The 19658-nt window shown below is 44.8% G+C and overlaps 2 protein-coding genes across 2 annotated transcripts; one reads left to right on the forward strand and one right to left on the reverse strand.

Moving 5' to 3' along the window:
* Positions 1-5522: 5522 nt before the first annotated feature.
* LOC123282582 (histone H2B type W-T-like) lies at positions 5523-5933 on the reverse strand. The gene has a single exon (XM_044764011.2). The coding sequence runs from the start codon at positions 5928-5930 to the stop codon at positions 5523-5525; it is 408 nt and encodes a 135-aa protein (XP_044619946.2). The 5' UTR covers positions 5931-5933.
* Positions 5934-12896: 6963 nt separating this feature from the next.
* LOC123282516 (histone H2B type W-T-like) lies at positions 12897-13307 on the forward strand. The gene has a single exon (XM_044763765.2). The coding sequence runs from the start codon at positions 12897-12899 to the stop codon at positions 13305-13307; it is 411 nt and encodes a 136-aa protein (XP_044619700.2).
* The last annotated feature ends 6351 nt before the right edge of the window (positions 13308-19658 follow it).

The raw sequence follows: 19658 nt of genomic DNA on the forward strand, positions 1-19658 counted from the left end.
AGCAGCAAAATATGAAATAAAACCTGAGAGAAGCTACAAGACCCACATGACTTGGACTTTACCTCTCCCAGAAAGACCTTCCTGACCCCCCCTTCCCCCGCCCCCAGCTTCGTGGGATGCCCTGCATCCGGGCTCCCGAAACAGCCTAAGCACATCTCTTTCACAGCATTTAATATATTACAAACATCGGACTAAAGTATGTGCCTCCCTCTGTAGACTCTAAGCAGTTTACGGGCTCTCAGCTTATTCGTCTCTGATTCCTAGCACCTAGCAGTGCCTGACATGGTAGGCACTCGGTAAATGTTTGTTGAATAACTGAACAGATGAATGCAAGCTGTGCTGTAAACCCTAACACGAGAAGTCCTGACCTTTCTGGACGATAGCGTGACTAAAATATGGCGGTCGCAGAACTGAACATTACTCAAATGTGGCAATTCCAGGCTTGTCTTTTGCTATCGTTTCTACCTTCACAGTTACCAATTTGTATCCTGTCACACAGAATAACAAAAAGTAATGCTCGGAGTTATGCTGTACAGTTCACAAAGATGATTTCACACAGATTTGACAGTCCTCTTGTTTTTCTGATAGCTGATTCTTCCCCCTTCTGCAAGGTTGGGTGGGGGCACGTGAAAGCCCTCTTCATGGATCTCTGATACTCTACGAGGCAAGCACTATTATATCACCAATGCAGAAAGAAGCCTATAGACTAAACAGTTGAGTCAATACCCGTGCCTCACACAGTTCAGAAAGCAGGTGAGCCGGGATTAGACCTCAGCTCCACCTGACACGTGAGCCCAGCTTCTTGTTCCTTGCACCACGCCGCCTGCCCGAACAGGTCAGCGGGGAGAGGTCCTGTGAGTAGAAGCCGGGAGTGCCATTGGATGCTGCCTTGGCAGGCCAGTCGGGGCAGGGGGAGAGCTCGGATGTGCCCTGCTCCCTCGCTAAGGCTTCCCAAATCTGAATCTCAGGGAGCCAGGGCAGGGGTAGAGCTGAAAACCCTGGAGTTCTGCCAGAGAAGGGCTTTTCCCTCTGGAGTGAGACCCCTGGAAAGTCTGGCGGAACCAAAGAGACAGCTCATAGACCCCTGAAGCACTCACCCATAAGAGGCCTAGCTCTACCGGGACCAGGCAAAGCCTAGCTGAGCACATTCCCAAGACCCTGAAGTGCTCTAGCCCAGGGCGTGAGGTTTGGGCACTGTGTCCCGCCTAGGACTACCAGCCTTCTTGCCTGTAAGGTCGTAACGATGGGTTTCCAGGTCAGTCCGAAGCCACTTGAGCTTTGCGGTCTGCCGAATTAAACAGCAAATCCCTCTGCTCTCTCTCCATCACCGCCCCTGATGCAAGAGCGCAGCAGAGTTCATCTCCACGCCTAATCATAGAACCCATGCTTGCTATTCTCTCCTGGTTTTTTCCAAGGAGCTTCCGGAGGGAAAAGCCCAGCCTTGACTCCAAGGGAATTCAAAAGTTCCTAGGTTAGGAACCCCTTTCGAAGGAGGCTCCTTTGACCCGGGCTTCCTCTAGAGTTCACCTTGAGAACGGTCAGTGAGCGGGTCCCCCACTCCTAACTTTTGAGAACTTGGAGCCACTGTGGAATTCCCTGGGGCAATTGCCCTGGGGTTTAGCTTGGCCTCCCTCTATTTTCCTGTCCAAGAGGTACCGTGTGCCCTTACCTAGTCTTGGGGACCCACTGAATCCTGTATCTTTATTACGCATAGGTTTTTCTCCAGCAAGCCTCCCTCTACTAAAAAGGGGTAAGGGTGCCGGCACTCCTATTCTGATCTCTTCTTCTGTCCATCCTCCCATTCGTGCGGTCCCAGGCGTTCACTGGAAACTTAATCTAGCATAGGAGTCAAACCGGGATTTGATTCCTGCCTATGCCGTTACTAGTTATGTGAGCTTGGCTAGTAGTTAACCCGACCTCTCGGAACCTCACTCTCCTCAACGGGGAGAATTATGCCTGCCTGTGCTGGAAGGAAAATACAGGGGCAAAGGGTAAAGTCTACACGTATGGGTATAACATACACCGCAGAGTGCCGGCCACATAGAATCATAAAGTGCTCCAAAAAAAGCATGGTTATTACGGTGATTTGTATAGTGCTGGATACTGGAAGGGGAGGAAGGATAAGACATGGCCCCCAACCTCTGTGACAGGACACTTGAATGGAGAGCTAGCACAGCCATACTCTAGAATGACTACCAATGGAAGGCTGCATCTGATCAGGACCACGATGCGTGTGTCGTGGGAGTTCAGAGAGTTGGAAGAGAAAGAGGCCGGTCCCACTGTAGGCCAGTACCAGACCCTGCATCTGGCATGCTACATCCATTCTCTCATTCAGTCCTAATCACGGCCCTTCTTTAGGGGCGTTCATACATCACATGCCCATTTTACAATTGAAGTTCCCGAGGCTCCAGGAGAGAGAAGTCATTTAGGCTGCAAGGGTCAGGTCATCTTCACAGAGGAGGTAGGATTTGAGCCAAGGCTTTAAAGGTGAATAGGCTCAGAGAGGAAGAGCGTGAGGGGCTCCAAGCTTTCATGGGTAGGGGGAGGAACAGCTTGCCAACAAAGCCCTGAGTCGGCAATGCCCAACACCAGCGAGCTAACAAGGCACCTTCCAATTGCTCCCTAGCAACGTCCCATCACAACCCAGACGAGTGTAATCTGAGCAACTTCCCCAACGTGAGGCTCAGGAGGGAAAAGTCATCCTCCCTTATCTCGCTGTCAGCCCTAAGCAAACAGATGGGGCCAAGGTAGCCAGGAGAGGGTGTCCATACAGCTGCCTGGCACCAAATCTCACCCCCACGCCTCCAATTGCCTGAGGGCCTGAATCTCAGGACCAAGAATAAGTATAGCCACCATTCGTTGGGCACTCTGTCTGCGTCATCTCACTGAGTCCTCACAACAGTCTTGTAGACCCTATTCTACAGAGGAGGTTCAGAGAGGTCAAGTCACTTATCCAAGGCACCCCAGCTACTAAGAGGCACCGCTGGGGTTTGAAGCCGGGAGTCTCATCCAACCCCAAAACCAGTGCCCTTAATCACTCTTGCTGTAGAGCTTAGTCCCACTAGCGCACAGCACCTATGGGACCCTAACTGACACTCTCACCATGTCGCGGCTCTTTTCCCTGTTAATGCAGCCTGGCAATGCTACTTGTCTCCACAAAACAAAGGCACCAGAACTTCAAGGAGAATAAATCACAAAAAAGGTGATGCCCTCTCATTTTCCCACTAACCTTTGTGCTCTGCAAATCCCCAAACCCCAAGGGATGTCCTTATTCTATCCCCCAGATCTTTTCCCTACAAGGGTGTCCACGCATCCTGATTTTCCCTGTTGTCCTAGCACAGTTATTCGTAGTGCCCCTTTTAGGTCAAAAGTGTCCACATTAATTGGACAAGAAATTATGTGGTCACTCTATCAACAAAGAGCAGAGACAAGGAAGCCTCACACATCAGGTCTTTTGCAACCCTGACATACCTGCTGGGCCATGATCTGCAGCTCCCCTGAGTGAGGAGGGGGCCTGACCTTCGGGGAGGAGTAGCCAGCCTCTCCTGGAGAAGGGAATAAGAATAAAGAAACTAAGAATTTGGGGCTGGCCCAGTGGCGCAGCGGTGAAGTGTGCACGTTCAGCATCGGCGGCCCGGGTTCGCCAGCTCGGATCCCAGGTGCGGCCACGGCACCGCTCGACAAGCTCTGCTGTGGTAGGGGTCCCACCTATAAAGTAGAGGAAGATGGGCACGGATGTTAGCTCAGGGCTAGCCTTCCTCAGCGAAAAGAGGAGGATTGGTGGTGGATGTTAGTTCAGGGCTAATATTCCTAGGAAAGAAAAAAAGAAAGAAAGAGAGAAAGAAAGAGAGAGAGAAAGAGAGACAGAAAGACGGAAAGAAAGAAAGAAAGAAAAGAAAGATAGATAGAAAGAAAGAAAGAACGGAATAAAGGAAGGAAGGAAGAAAGAAAGAAAGAAAGAAAGAAAGAAACTTCCGAGTAGAATCCAGCACTTTGGGATGGCACTGCTCAAAGAAGAAGGGTAGAGGAATGCCTGGAAGGCAGAACTTGCCCTAGTTGGGGGCGGGCACAGCTGTGCCTCAAACATGAGGAGCCTGGAAAGTTGGAGACTCACACAGAAAGAGGTGAAGGAAAGAGTAACTCAAGTGTCACGGTCACTCCCCAAGCCCCTGGTTTGCCTTCTACCACAGTCCAGGTTCCTGCTGCAGAGTGAACCCAGCTGAGCCTTGGGTCCGGGCTGCTTCTGGAAAATTGAAGGCACTAGGACACAGTCGGGCTTTGGGGACTGTTGAAGGAAGCAAGTGGCCAGGAAGTCGTGAGAAATCGGAGCTCTAACCTGTTGGCGACCGTGCACACGAGTAAGCAGAGGAAAGGACCTAAATGATGTCCAGGAAAAGCCACCTAGGAGGAACGGATTTCCTTCCAAGAACGCTAGCACGATTTAATATTGGAAAATCTATCAATATGATTTATATGAATAAGCCAAAAATTAAAAAGCATGTTAATCTCAAAAGTTGCTAACATGGCACCTGTGAATGCTTGATACCTACTATGTCACCGAAAATGCTTGGAAAACCGAAGATGCTATTGGGAACACATAGCCCTCAAATGAAAGCCCAATATCGTGTTTGCTGATGAAACGCCACTGTCATTCCGATTAGAGTCAGGAAGGTGTCGAGAAAGCTTTCTCTCAGCCTTAGGATTTGAAAGTTTAATGAATGAACATTAGGCTTTGAATTTTTTAAAAGACTTAACCACTGAAAAAGAGGCTATTTTCAGTTGATCTGATTGCAGCACAAGTGAGTAAATATCTAGAACCGTTTTTGGTCTCAGGGCAACTATACACTTCTAAAAATTACAAGGACCCCAAAGAACTTTTATGCATGCTACATTCTGCCCATACTTACCGTGCAAAATCTTAGAACAGAAGACTCAATACATTGATTTTAGAATAACTTAAGATCATCATAATAAACACACTGCCTCATGTTAACATAAATTACAAATTTACATGATAAATATTTTATCCAAAAGTAGAGAGGAGATTGACATTGTTTCAGATAATTGAACATCTGCTTCATAATCTGGCCTAACAGATGTCAGAGGGATTCTCATATCTGCTTCTGCACTTTATCTGTTGCCATACCACACATAATGAACTTCTGGGGAATTCCACCATATACTCGTGAAGCAATGGCAGTGAAAAAGGAAAATATTAGTATAACAGAAATTCCCCCCATTAAAGCTGACCTAGAGAAATGACCAATTAGGAAAGTCATGAAACGCAACAGGGTTAAGGAAAATCCACGATTCTCCATGGAATAAACTGTACTCAGAAACGTAGACAGTAGAGTTGATAATGTTTTCTTTGCGGTAAAAATACTCTACGTATCGGCCAAATGCCACAAGATCAACAAACTAGAGTAGACCCCTCCTTTTCGGGCGACAGCTCTTTCCCCGCCAAGTGAGGTGGCTCTGAAAAGAGCCTTTGGGTTGCGATGCTCCGGCGCTCCTGAGGCAGCTCAGCGGCGGCTGATGTATCTGATGAGGGCCTTGGTGCCCTCGGCCACGGCGTGCTTGCCAAGGTCCCCCGGCAGCAGCAGGCGCACGGCGGTCTGGATCTCTCTGCACGAGATGGTGGAGCGCTTGGTGGAGCGGACCAGGCACGTGGCCTCGTCGGCGATGCGCTCGAAGATGTCCTTCGCGAACGAATCCAGGACGCTCACGGCCTCCTGAGACAGGCTCAGGCCCTCGTGAACCTGCCTCAGAACCCTGGGGAAATAGGTGGCGAAACTGTCGAGGCAGCGGCGGCGGCGGCGGCGGCGGCGGCGCCTTGGCTGCTTCTGCTTCGGGCTCTTCGGGGCGGCTTCCGTGGGCTCCGTGGTGCCCAGGCTTTCCTCAGAGGAAGCCTCAGAGCCGGGCTCAGCCATGCCAGAGGCGGTCTTTTGAAGGAAGGACGATGGCGACTGCTGAGGGCTGGCGGCCCATTTATAGCGCGGCCTATCTGCAGTCACCGGCAAGCTCCCTACCTGATTGGATAAAATGCAACCCAGGGAAGCCTATCTCCAAGCCACGCCTTGTCAGGTGATTGCATGCCCTCCTGCTTGGCATCACGTCCACCAATCAGACCTCTGAACTTCCTGTGACCTCCAGCAGAGAATTTCTGCAACATGCCGCATCGAGCAAAAGGTCAACTGACAACAACTGCTGATTGATGCCTACGGTATGAGATCTTTGAAAAGACTTCACCAGAAACACTCAAATGCTAGCGATTTCAGTTTCCGTGCCTTAAGAGCCTGACCTCCCCAACCCAAGTCCATGCCACATCAGAGCGAGTCCGGCCACTTTGGGGCCAGTTTCCTTCAACCCAGAATCTACTCTTTCCAGGGCTGAGCCACTGTGGCTTGACCAGGAACTGTCAGACATGACCAGCAGAGTGCTCCTGGAAGTCATGGGACACGCTTGACCAACGACTGCCTCCAGTTCTAATCAAAACCCTCAGTGCATCAAGGAAAGACGGAGGATGGCCAAACCACTTTCTGCAAAGATAGAACATGAAGTAAAATGGGGAGCCTTATAGAAATACTAGAAATAGTTACTATTTACCAAATTTAAAATTCTTTTCTTCCCATTACTTGAGTCGCCCAGATACCTCACATACTTGAATTCATGAGTAAATATAAGAGCTATCAGCTGAAGAAAAGATTACTCTAATTCTCTGAGAAACTACCAGAGTGAGAGAAAAAGAATCAATAAGAGGGAAGTATTTCAAAATGAAAACTATATTCCTTTCAAAAGTCTATTATGTTGGGGGCCCGCCCCGTTTCCAGGTGGTTAAGTTCACATGCTCCACTTTGGCGGCCCAGGGTCTCGCCAGTTCGAATCCTGGGCACGGACACGGCACTGCTCATCAAGCCATGCTGAGGCGGCATCCTACATGCCACAACTAGAAGGACCCACAACGAAGAATACACAACTATGTACCGGGGGGCTTTGGGGAGAAAAAGGAAAAAAAAAATAAAATCTTTAAAAATATGCAGCTATGTACCGGGGGGCTTTGGGAGAAAAAGGAAAAATGCAATCTTAATAAAAAAGCTCTATTATAATATAGGCAGAGGCATTTCTTTAACGAATCTCTATAAAAATAAATTACAGGGCTCGAACCAAAAGGGCTTAAGAAGAATTGAAGAAATGGAGGTCTTCAATGAGCTAGGATCCCATGGGTCAGGCTTACAAGAGTATGTCCTGTGAGACTTTCAGCAAGCAGCTAATTCTACTCGTATTAAAGTGATTCCAATCCTCAAGTGAAAAAAGCTACTTTTTATTACTAGAAAATATATGATGATGAGAAAACCGCTGAAGAAGTTTTACCACAGGGAATGATTTGGACCATGATGACAGTGTATATGAACCCCAAAGCTACATGAGGACACCCTTGTGATTACAAACTCTCAAGGACACTTTCCACCATCCGAAATCAAGGACGTGGAATAGAATTTTCTTTGCCATCTCCCTTTCTCTCTAGGAAAACTCCAGTTTTTCATTAAGGGTCCAGTCATTCAAGCATCTACAGTTATGAAAGGTCTCAGTGAACTGTAACCTCCATCACTTTTCACACGAAGCTGAGCATTTAAAATCACGTAGATAATGATTTTGTCAAGTTATTTTTCATGGTCTGAATGGGAGATTTTTACATTTTCTACCCCATTTGTTGTCCAAATCAGAAGTATAAGGGACCCCTAAAAATATAAACCAGGCTGGAGTCACCAAAGGGTGTTCAGCTGATGTCTAAAGGACTCTTCAATTTAAGGGACACCTCACAGTCACATACCGCTGCCATGGAGGGGCCTATCCACGTGGGTGTCCAGCTGGATAGGCAGATCCTTTACTTGGCAGCTCAGATCCTTGAAACAACAAGGCAGAAGCTATGTGTCCTCTTAAAGATTATCTCTGTAATGGGTATAACATCACTTCCTCCATCCTCCTTTGGTCAAAGCAATTACAGGCCCGCAGAGAGTCAAGAACAGGGGAAATCTGAGATGCCTTTTCAATGCAAGAAGTGTCCAGGAGTGAGCAGCCTTCAAGAGTCTAACAAACAGTGCCACACAACACATCCGCTTTGAGATGCTGCTGGGTGTCACGTACATGATAGGTCCATACAACCAAGTCCTTGTTTCCCTGAGCCACAGTAGAAAACTCTGGAATACTTCTTCACTTGACTTCCCCCTGCCTGGGTGATCTCGCACATGTAATGTTCCCCTATAATCCAGGCCAGAAAGTTCACCTTAAGTGGCGCGACGTTCCTAACTTTAGTGGACATCCTCTCCCATCCCTGTATCCATGGACATAGAGGACTATAGATATAGACATAGGGTTGGCAGAAAGGAGAATGTATCAAGCCCGTACATGCTGAAAAGAACTGTACCAGAAACTGGTCCCAATTCCAGAGTTCCCTATTTGGGACCACTGAGTTTTCCCAATTTCCTCACAGTCCTTTCCTTTCAGGGGTCCCCTAAGACCTGACACTTTCATTGTAATCCATCCCTCTCCACCTTGCCTACAAAGGTACATAGCCTCAGAGTCATAAGTGAGGCAGGTTTGGGGTCACAGAGGGAATCGAAGGAGGAGGAAAAGCAGAAACAGTCCCTGATATCTGCAATACCACCCTGCTGTATGCTTAAGAGAAACACTTGCCTAAGCGATTCCTAAAGTATTTCCTTTTCAGCTATTTAATCCAGAGAAGCATGGTTGTTGCTGCACACAAACACGGGATCGTTTACCCACCACACAGTAGGGCCAACAAGGAAAAAATCTGAAACGCCAGGCTTCTGGCAAGGAAAGAGGTTTACTATCGAAAGGCAGCCATGTGAGGAGAAGCGAGTTAGAACTCAGATCCATCTCCTCGAATGGAAAAAGGTAGAGGGTTTTACGTGGGGTTTTAGGTAGGGGAAGGGGAGCTTGTAACCTTGCTAATTGGTGCCTTCCCACCAGCCTGCATCTGCCCTTGAAGACTGAATTGCTTTTCCCTTGACTTACTGGACTTTTCTGGTTAGGTTTCATCTTCAGCCTGCCTTTGGCCTTGAAGCCTGAATTTCTTTTCACTTAACTCTCTGGACTTTTCTGGTTAGTTTTCATCTTCAGCCTGCGTTTGGCCGCGAAGACTAAATCTTGATGTCTGCACCTTGACATTCAGGGAAAGACAGCTCACTCCTATACTAAGGAGGGACAGAAAGACCTGGTTAGTTTTAAACAACAGTTGCTTATGCTGAATACACACAGCTGCAGTTAGGAAAGCTTATCTCATAGTTTTTCTTCTCTTCTTCTAGCCCAGAGAAGATTTTTTAACATCTTCATCCTCAGTTTCGATCCCCACTGTCTCATAATTATTCCCCAGTCTTGAGGAATGGAGGGGAAGACCTCTCTGGCTGCTTCCTCCTGTGAAAGTGTGAAGATCAGGATCAGTGGAATGAGACTCTCTTACCTTTATCTTAAAATATTTTGGGGTAGCAGGTCGGGAGAGTGAGATGTGCTTTGCATGACTAATATTTTAGTACTCTGATCAATGACTTTGGAACAACACTGAAGTTCACATTTTATAATTACATAAATGGCCACAGAGATTAGCAAAATAGAAAGCCCAAATTTTAGTATCCCCTCTGCATAATGGACCTCAATCCTTGGGGAATCTAGGCAAAGAGGCCTGTAAACCAATCAAGGTTAGTGCCCAGAAACTCAGGTGACATGTGATGTAGCCAAGTAGCCTGCTGTCCAGTAGTCCAACAGGTAAGGTAAGAACCTGGGAGTCATTCCTTCCATTTCTTTAGGAGACCATCTTCTGTATAGCAACTTGTGGTCTGTCAGGGGTTCATTTGTCCATTGAGAAAAGTCAGCATCCAGATTATGAAGTCATCCAAAGTTGGGGTGATCCCAGTTGTGATGTTTTAATATGGCCTGGCTCCTGTTTCCTGTGGCATTTCTTGTATGGTCCCATCCAGCAGGGATGAAGTCCAGGATTTCAACAGGACCCAGTCTCTAGGACAAAGATGGTGCAGAGAAACATCTGACGACATTTCGCTCCTTGATTTGAGTTCCCTCCAGGTCTTTTGGCTCATCTTTAGAACACAGGAAGGCTCTTCCAAAGTTAGGCCTATATCGTGGAAGCAGGTAACTAGATATTTAATAAGAAGCATTTCTAGAGACATGAGAAGAAAAACAAGGTTATTGATTGGAGCAAACTGTAAATCAATTTCTGTGAACAAGGGATGGTCAGCCAAGAGGATCTCTAGAGGTCAGGGTTGAAGCACCCCCTGCAGTTTAAAACTTCTCCGATGATGTCACCAGGCATTCAGGCAAAGCTATTGAGTGGGTTAGGGAGCAAGTGGTGTGAAGATTGTCCAAACATGGAGTATCGTGGTGCTCCCTCTTACGTTTATACCAAGTTGTCCAGCTTCAGTTTGCAGGCCTTCAGGAAAAAGGGTGGTTTTAGTTTTCAATGATCCCAAATGAAAAGGACAGAAAAAAATTGAAAACGTTAATCTGGAGTTCTGTACCAGATGTTTAAGGAAACTAGAAGAATTCAGGATCCACTGCAGTTTACAGATAGAAAAGAAAAATCTCAAAGACACTTAACAGAACCAGCAGCCCTAGATAAATTATATTCTCCTCTTCTTTTTCTTTTTCCTTTTTTTTTTTTTTTTTTTTTTTTTTGCTGGGGAAAGTTGCCCTGAGCTAACATGTGTTGCCAATCTTCCTCTTTTGGCTTGATTAAGATTCATCCCGAGCTAGTATTTTTCCCGATCTAGCTTTATTTTGCATGTGGGTTGCTGCCACAGCATGGCCATCAATGAGTGGTGTAAGTCCACACCTGGGAACGAAACCCGTGTTACCAAAGTGTAGCATGGCCAATTTAGCCACTAGGTCTCTGGACCAGCCCCCTAATATTCTTAAGTAATTATGATTAACAGCATAAAACCAACCAAAGGGAAAAACAGCAGGCCAGAAACCAACCCGTTACTCTCTGTGCCACTAAGGTGAACAGCCCAGGAAGACTCTTTCTGGTTCCGTTTTAAATTTAAGTTTTTAGTCTATTTTGAGTTCATTATTGTGAGTGGTATAAGGTAAGGTTCTAATTTCATTCCTGTATAGATGGTTGTGCAGTTTTCCCAGCACCATTTACTGAACAGACCATATTTCCCTTTGAGTATCCTTGGTTCCTTGTCCAATACTAGGTGCCCATTGATAAGTGGGTTTATTTCCGGACGCTCTATTCTGTTCCTTTGTTCTAGATGTGTCTTGTTAGGCCAGTACCTTGCCGTTTTGACTGCTATAACTTTGTCATGTAGTTTGAAACGAGGAAGTGTGATGCCTCCAGCTTTGCTCTACATTCTCAGGATTGCTCTTGCTATTTGGGGTCTTTTGTGGCTCCATACCTATTTTAGGATTGCTTTTTCTCTTTCTGTGAAAAATTCCATTGGATTTTGATAGGGATTGCATTGAATCTACAGATGGCGTTGGGTGATATGGACCATTTTAACAATATAAATTCTTCCGCTCCATGAACACAGGATATCTTTCCATTTGTTTGTGTCTTCTTTAATTTCTTTCTTCAAAGTCTCATAGTTTTCAGTGTACAGATCTTTCCCCTCCTTGGTCAGGTGTATTCCTCACTGTATGCTTTTGTAAGTGGGATTGTTTCCTTTATTTCTTTTCAGATGTTATGTTGTAGGCAGATAGAAGCACAGCTGTCTTCTGTTTGTCGGTATTGTACCCTGCCACTTTACTGAATTGATTGAGTAGTTCAAACAGTTTTTTGGTGGAATCTTTAGGATTTTGTCTATAGAAGATCATATGATCTCCAGAGACAAGTGAACTTCTTTCTTTCCTCTTTGGATGCCTTTTATTTCTTTTTCCTGCCTGATTGCTCTGGCTAGGATTTCTAGTACTATGCTGAATAGGAGTGGTGAGAGTGGGCATCCTTTTCTCATTCCTGATCTTAGAGGAAAAGCTTTCAACCTTTCACCACTGAGCATCTTGAAAAGGGATATGCTATTAATTTTCAAGTCTTTCCCCTTTATGTTTTGTTTTTCTCCCCATGATAGTTTCTCAGAGAATTAATCATTTTTTTAACCAACAGTTCTGCTATTAATCCACCAATCCAAGTATGTGGGATACATTTTGGGACCTAAGTAATGGCAAGAAAAGAATTTTAAAATTGGTGACTGTTTAAGTATTTTTCTAAGTATTCCATTTGTGTCTGTGTTCTGTGTTTGGAGACTGCAGTTGTCTTATTTCACCTTTTTCTGTCTCCCTGAGGGTTCTGATCAAATCCAGAGGCAGAAGTTGGCTAATTGCATCCCTTAATTTCCATGAAAACCCTGCTGCCCATGTCAGATATTTCCTGCTCTATCCAGAGTGGCATAGCCCAGGACAACAGGAGATTCCCACAGGGTTGGAGGGAAGGGACCCAAAGTGGCCAGAGTCATTCTGATGGCAACAGGGACTTGGGAGATGGAGGTCGCAGTCTCTCAAGGAGCTAAAACAAACTTCTACAGTTTGGGTGCTTTTGGTACGATCTTTCCAAAGTTCCTCTTTTGGGGCATGAATCGGCTGACGTCATCAGATGATCTTTTGCCCTATACGGCATCTTTCAAAAACGTTCTGCTGAAGGTCACAGGTAGTTTAGAGGTTGACAGATTCCCACACTGGCTGGTGGGTGTGATGCCAAGCAGGAGGATGACCGGTCACATGTGACAGGGTGCCAGTTAGCGCGTTGCATTTCATCCAATCACATAGAGAGTTTGCCGATGACGTCAGAGAGGTAGCGCCATGAATGCGCCACCACCTCTCAGCGGCTGCCATTGTTCTTCCTTCAAAACTGCTGCAGCACCAACTCTGACATGGCTGAGCCCGGCTCTGAGCCTTCCTCTGAGGAAAGCCTCGGCACCACGGAACCCACGGAAGCCGACCCGAAGAGCCTGAAGCAGAAGCAGCCAAGGCGCCGCCGCCGCCGCTGCCGCCGCTGCCGCTGCCTCGACAGTTTCGCCACCTATTTCCCCAGGGTTCTGAGGCGGGTTCACGAGGGCCTGAGCCTGTCTCAGGAGGCCGTGAGCGTCCTGGATTCGTTCGCGAAGGACATCTTCGAGCGCATCGCCGACGAGGCCACGTGCCTGGTCCGCTCCACCAAGCGCTCCACCATCTCGTGCAGAGAGATCCAGACCGCCGTGCGCCTGCTGCTGCCGGGGGACCTTGGCAAGCACGCCGTGGCCGAGGGCACCAAGGCCCTCATCAGATACATCAGCCGCCGCTGAGCTGCCTCAGGAGCACCTGAGCATCGCAACCCAAAGGCTCTTTTCAGAGCCACCTCACTTGGCAGGAAAAGAGCTGTCGCCCGAAAAGGAGGGATCTACTCTAGTTTGGTGATCGTGTGGCATTCGGCTAAACGGTAAAGTATTTTTACCATAAAGGAAATATTATTGGCTATACTTTATATATATTTGAGTACAGTTTATTCCACGGGAAATCCTGGATTTTCCTTGACCTTGTTACGTTTCCCGGCTTTCCTAAACCGTCGTTTCTCTTAGATGTTTCTCTAGGTCAGCCTTAAGGGGGAGTATTTTTGTTATAGTGATATTTTCCTTTTTCACTCTCATTCTCTCACAAACGTACGGTGCAATTTTCCCGAAGTTTGTTATGTGTGGTATACAACAGATAAGTGTAGAAGCAGATATGAGAATCCCTCTGACTTTGTTAGGCCAGTTTGTTAAGTTGATTTTCAAATATCTGAGACAATGCCCGTCCCTAATCATTTAAAAAAATATTTTGTATTTGAATTTGTAATTTCCGTTAATGTAATATAATGGTTCTTCATTATTTTTAAATGAATTTTAAAATAAATTCTTTAAAATTACTCTTTTAATATTTCGTGCAGTTAATATTGGCAGATATTACTGACATAGTAACTCCTGGTGTTTCTATTTATTTCTGAAAGTGTGAAGTTCCCTGAGGCTAAACTGTTGTAGATTTTTAGTCATTTGCAGTATAATCTGGTCAACTGAAAATATTTAGACTCTTTTTCAGTGTTTAAACTTTTTAAAAATTTAATTGCCAAGTTTTCACAAATAGTTCTAAATCAAAATGCTGATAAAAAGCTTCCTTGTCACATTTCTGACTCTAATAGGAATGATAGTGGCATTTCATCAGCAAAGGTGATATTGGGATTTTGTTTGAGGTCTATGTGCTCAGAATAACAATTTCGGTTTTCTAGGTCTTTTAAATGACTTAATAGCTATCACAATGCCCTTTCAGTGGTTTTGGCAGCTTTGGGAACATTTTTTTCTCTTGGTTTATTTAAGTAAACTATAGTGATAGATTTTCCAACGTTAAATTCTCCTTTAATTTATGGACGGGAACCCCTTAATCGAGGCACTTGGAGGAATTATGTAGCCTAGAGGTACTGTGTGATCTTCTTGCTGAAGCCCTTTAGGCCTGCCTTCCAATCAGAGGTGATCTGCAATCTATAAGTTTATCCGAGATCTTCCATTGCTCCTAATTTTATCAACATTCACAACTATTTCTGAACCTCATTTAAATGCAAGCTCTACACTAATCACCTTACTTCACTCTCCAGTTCATTCCTCCTTCTTGGAAAGGAGTTGTTGTCACAATACCTGAGTAATTGATTTTGCATCTTCTCACCAGAAGGGCTCCAAGATGCCCTGACTAAGATGAAGAATGTCAATGTGCTGCCTGGAGCTTTCTGCTCTACCTACCTCTAGAAGGTGCTGAAACAGGTTCGGCCCGATGACAGCATCTATTCGGAGGATATGACCCTCATGTGCCCCGCTGTTAGTGATATTCGCCCTCATTGAGTAAACTAGTTTGGGAGCACCCAGTCAGCAGATCGGAAGATTTTTTTTCAGAATCCTGTGAGCTTAGGAAATAAGAGTATGGTCAATTAAAGTACTTGTTTTCATGGGAAGACTACTGGTGTGAGATCAAAGTTGACTTACTAGGTTGTTCCTTCTCTCTTTTCCATTTCATTATATGCATGGTCTAGAATTTTCTTTTTTGACCAAATGTCCTGTGCTTTAATTAGTCTTAACTCGATTTCAGAAAGTTATTTGCTTTTAGATTTTTTCTCACTTTATTTTACATTTTCATCACATTTTAAAATTCACAGATAACTTGCTTACTAACCTGTGTAACAGATCGTCACGTTCAATTCTTATTAGAACTGCTTAGTACAGTCACTTGGGGACTTTGTTTTCCCTTGTTCGCTAATTCTGCATCGAGGCCTTCCTGACCTCCTAATCTAAAGCACTGCTCTCTCCCCCATTGCACACATATATTTTTTCTTCATAAGATTATTTTGTTCATATTTGTTTGCTTATTTATCTGTGAACTTCATGAGAAGACAGACCTTGTCTCATGTGCTGTCGTGTATCAGTGGTGGGAACTGTGTTTGGCACTTTAGCAGAGACTCAATATTTGTTGAGCAACTGTGTGAAGATTGAGGAGAGTGGATTTGCTGGCACCCCACAGCAGTCAGTGATGGGTTGGAGAAGAAAAGCCAAAGTGCAGTGGGTTGAGGAGTGAGTGGGAGGTGCGGAATGGAGATAGAAATAGAGTACTCTTTCACAGAAAAGGGATACTACTGGTCAGTAAGTAGGAAGACAGAGATGCGGTATCACAGGAGAGTTTTGGGGGATTAGAGAGATCTGAGAATGTTTAGAGGTACTCGATAATCGTGGTGGAATCTCCCTTAATGCTATTGATGTTAGATTTCTATCATCACCACCATACCTCTGCCATACTAATTTCTGTAAAATACCACTTTCATCACCCCAGTGGATCGATTCTATATTCCTCCACCGTGGATGTAAGTCCTCCAGCAAAGTAGCATTCCATCTGGCTCTGTCATTTATAGGCTGGGTGACAATAGGCAGCTGGCTGAATTTCTCTGAAACTTAATTTCTTCATCTGTCAGTTGAAGGGACCCACACCTATCTTAACAGGATAGAGAACGGTAGCTGGGCCCTCTCTCCAACCCCATTCCTGGCAGTCCTTCAAGAAGGCTCAGCTTCCATCGGGCCCTGTTTTCTCCTTCCTACTGCAGAGAGGCTCTGGGCTCCATCAGTTCTCTATGAGCGCTGACCAGTTAAATGCTCTTTCTGAATCAAATGCTCCTTGCAGATTTGTTGGTTCCAGGCATTGAGAATACAAAGCAACACCAATGGGTAACATTTCAAGAGGATTTACCAGGTGTTGGGAGCGTTATATACATTTAGTTTTAATCTAACAAACAGATAACACTTAATATACTGTAGGGATAGTTCTAAGCACTTCAAATGTGTTAGCTCATTTAACCCTCATAACAATCCCATGCTACAGATGGGAAGACTAAGGCACGGAAATGTTAAGTATGTTGCTCGACGTCACTTAGCCAGTAAGTGGTAGAGCTGGGATTTGAAACGGGACACCTGCCTCTGGATTTTGTGCACCCCATCATTACACTGGAAAATCCCTCCCTATACGATTGTTTAAATACAGCTATTTTAATGAACTCGTTTTCAAGATGTTTTTGTATTTTCCTAGCCTTCACATCTACTGAATCACAGATAACAAGGTATTTATATGTTTGTAACTCCCATTAAACTGCGTAACTGTTTAAAAAGTCTGTATGCCACTTAACATCATCTCATGTGCCTGCAGAGGCATGTACACCACACTTTGGGATAGGTTACGTTATGTAACACGCTTAACCCACAGTCTACCCTTCATCACCAAAGTTGTGTTCAAACTCCTTTTCCTAAAAAACGCGTGGGATGTAGGTTTCTTTCCTGGAGTCAGAGAGGTAAAATGCATTTAGTGATGTTCCTAGAGGAGTCCCGACTCAGTGGTCAGAACATGGCTTGCATTCCGGTGGATGCTGGTGATGCTTTGTGGGTGGAGGTGGAGAGGCAGTGTGGGAGAATCATTCATCCTGCACAGCAGAGCTGAGGAAAACATTGACCTACTCTCTAAGAATGTTTTACTTTTACTCCGACAGGCTGCTGTGTTAGAAAGAAGGGTAGCAGAGTGGGCTCTATATGTAAAAATGTGCTGGGGCTGGCCTGGTGGCATAGTGGTTAAGTTCGCACGCTCTACTTCGGTGGCCCAGGCTTCACAGTTTCGGATCCCGGGCGCAGACCTAGAACTGCTGAAGCCACACTGTTGTGGCATCTCACATAAATCAGAGGAAGATCGGGACAGATGTTAGCTCAGCGACAGTCTTCCTCAAGCAAAATGAAGAAGATTGGCAACAGTGTTAGCGCAGGGCAAATCTTCCTCACACACACGCAAAAAATGTGCTGAAGAATATGAGGGGCCAAGGGGTTGAACACCTGCCTGAGATGTCAGGATAGTCTTGGATGATGCTTCAAAAAAACGACCAATTTCAAATCACCACAATTGGCAGTAAAACGTGTGGCAGGGGCCAGAAAAGCAAGCCCTGTCCAGTTGTTGTGCCAAGGCTAAACCCTCGCTAAAAAAGGGAATGACTGGGGGTGCTTAGCAGCCAACGGGGCCCTTTTTATATCCACTTCTGGTACACGGTTGAAGAAAATTAGCTTGTGGACAGGAAGGCCAGGGCTGGGAGAATGGGCTGACTTCTTGTGTTTGTGGGAGGAATGATACAGATCAAACTTACTGAGAGTTCATTACGTCTATTGTGTTAAGCATTGTGCTTCCATTATCTCATTTAATGCTCACAACAAGCCTGTGAGGTAGTACTGTTATCATTCCCTTTTTACAGATGAGAAAACACAGGCTCGGAGGGCTTCCCTAGTGGCACACAACTGGTAAATGGTAAAGCTGGGATTTGTACCCAGGCCTGTCTGACTTCGAAGCGTGTAAAACCAGGCCATGGCCTGCCAGCTGAAATGTTTTGTTTGGCCTGCAATGTTTCCAATGAAACATTTAAAAATTGGGGGGTTTGACAATTAGAAATGTGTATTTCTAGCTTCTCTGGAAAAAACTCAGATGATCTGGCAACATTGGGCTCATATTCTCCACAGGCTGCTGGAGCTGAGTAGAGACTGCCCTCCTTGGATGGGGCTTGTCTTCTCTAGTTCTTTATATATATTGTATTAAAATATATACATATTATTGGGGGACAATTCACATACAACATTATATTAGTTTCAGGTATATGACATAATGATTCGATATTTGTATATGTTGTGAAAAGATCAACACAATAGGTCCAGTCAACATCCATCACCATACGTAGTTACAGAATTTTTTTGTCTGTGAGGAGAACTTTTAAGATTACTCTCTTAGCAACTTTCATATAGCAAGACGGTATTATTAACTGTAGTTGCCATGCTGTACATTACATTCCCATTACTTGTTTATTTTATAACTGGAAGTTTGTACCTTTGACTCCCTTCACCCGTTTCGCCCACCCCTTACACCCCACCTACAGGAATCACAATTTTGTTCTCTGTATCTATGAGCTTGGCTTTTTTTCTGGATGCCGCAGATAAGGGAGATCATGCAGTGTTTGTTATTCTCTCTGACTTACCTCACTTAGCGTAATGTCCTCAAGATCCATCCATGTTGTTGCAAATGGCAAGATTTCATTCTTTTTAGGGCTGAATAATATTCCATTGTGTGTATATATATATATATGCCACATCTTCGTTATTCATTCAACCATCAGTGGGCACTTAGGTCATTTCCACGTGTTAGCTATTGTAAATAATGCTGCAGTGCCCATGGGGGTGCATATATCTTTTTGAGTTATTGTTCTCATTTTTTTGCATAAATACCCAGAAGTGGAATTGCTGGATCCTCTGATAGTTCTATTTTTAATTTTCGGGGGGACTTTCATGCTGTTTTCCACTGTGGCTGTACCGATTTACATTGCCACCAGCAGTACACAAGGGTTCTCTTTTCTCTACATCCTCGCCAACACTTGTTATTTCTTGTCTTTGTGATAATAGGCGTTTTAACAGATGTGAGGTGATATCTCATTGTGGTTTTGATTTGCATTGCCCTGAAGTGATGTTGAGCATCTTTTCATATACGTGTTGGTCATCTGTATGTCTTCTGTGGAAAAATATCTATACAGATCTTCTGCTCATTTTTAAGTCAGAGGGTTTTTTTTTTGCTATTGAGCTGTGTGAGCTCTTTATACATTTTGGATATTAACTCCTTGTCAGATGTATGCAAATATTTTCTCTCATTTCATTTTGTTGATGATTTCCTTCACTTTGTAGAAGTTTTTTAGTTTGATGTAGTCCCATTTGTTTATTTTTGCTTTTCTTGTCCTTGTTTTCGGTGTCAGATCCAAAAAGCCATCGCCAAGACTGATGTCATGGAGCTTGCTGCATATGTTTTCTTCTAAGAGTATAATGGTTTCAGGTCTTACATTCAAGTCTTTAATCCACTTTGAAGTGGTTTTTGTGTACAGTGTAAGACAGTGGTCCAGTTTCATTGTTTTGTGTAGCGCTGTCTAGTTTTCCCGACACCATTTATTGAAGAGACTGCCTTTTCCACATTGTATATTCTTGGCTCTTTTGTCATAAGTTAATTAACCATATATGTGTGGGTTTATTTCTGGGCTCTATATTTTGTTTCATAGATTTGCATGTCTGTTTTTATTCCAATATCATACT

The sequence above is a fragment of the Equus asinus genome, chromosome X (assembly GCF_041296235.1).
Source record: "Equus asinus isolate D_3611 breed Donkey chromosome X, EquAss-T2T_v2, whole genome shotgun sequence".
In the NCBI taxonomy this organism is placed as follows: domain Eukaryota; kingdom Metazoa; phylum Chordata; class Mammalia; order Perissodactyla; family Equidae; genus Equus; species Equus asinus.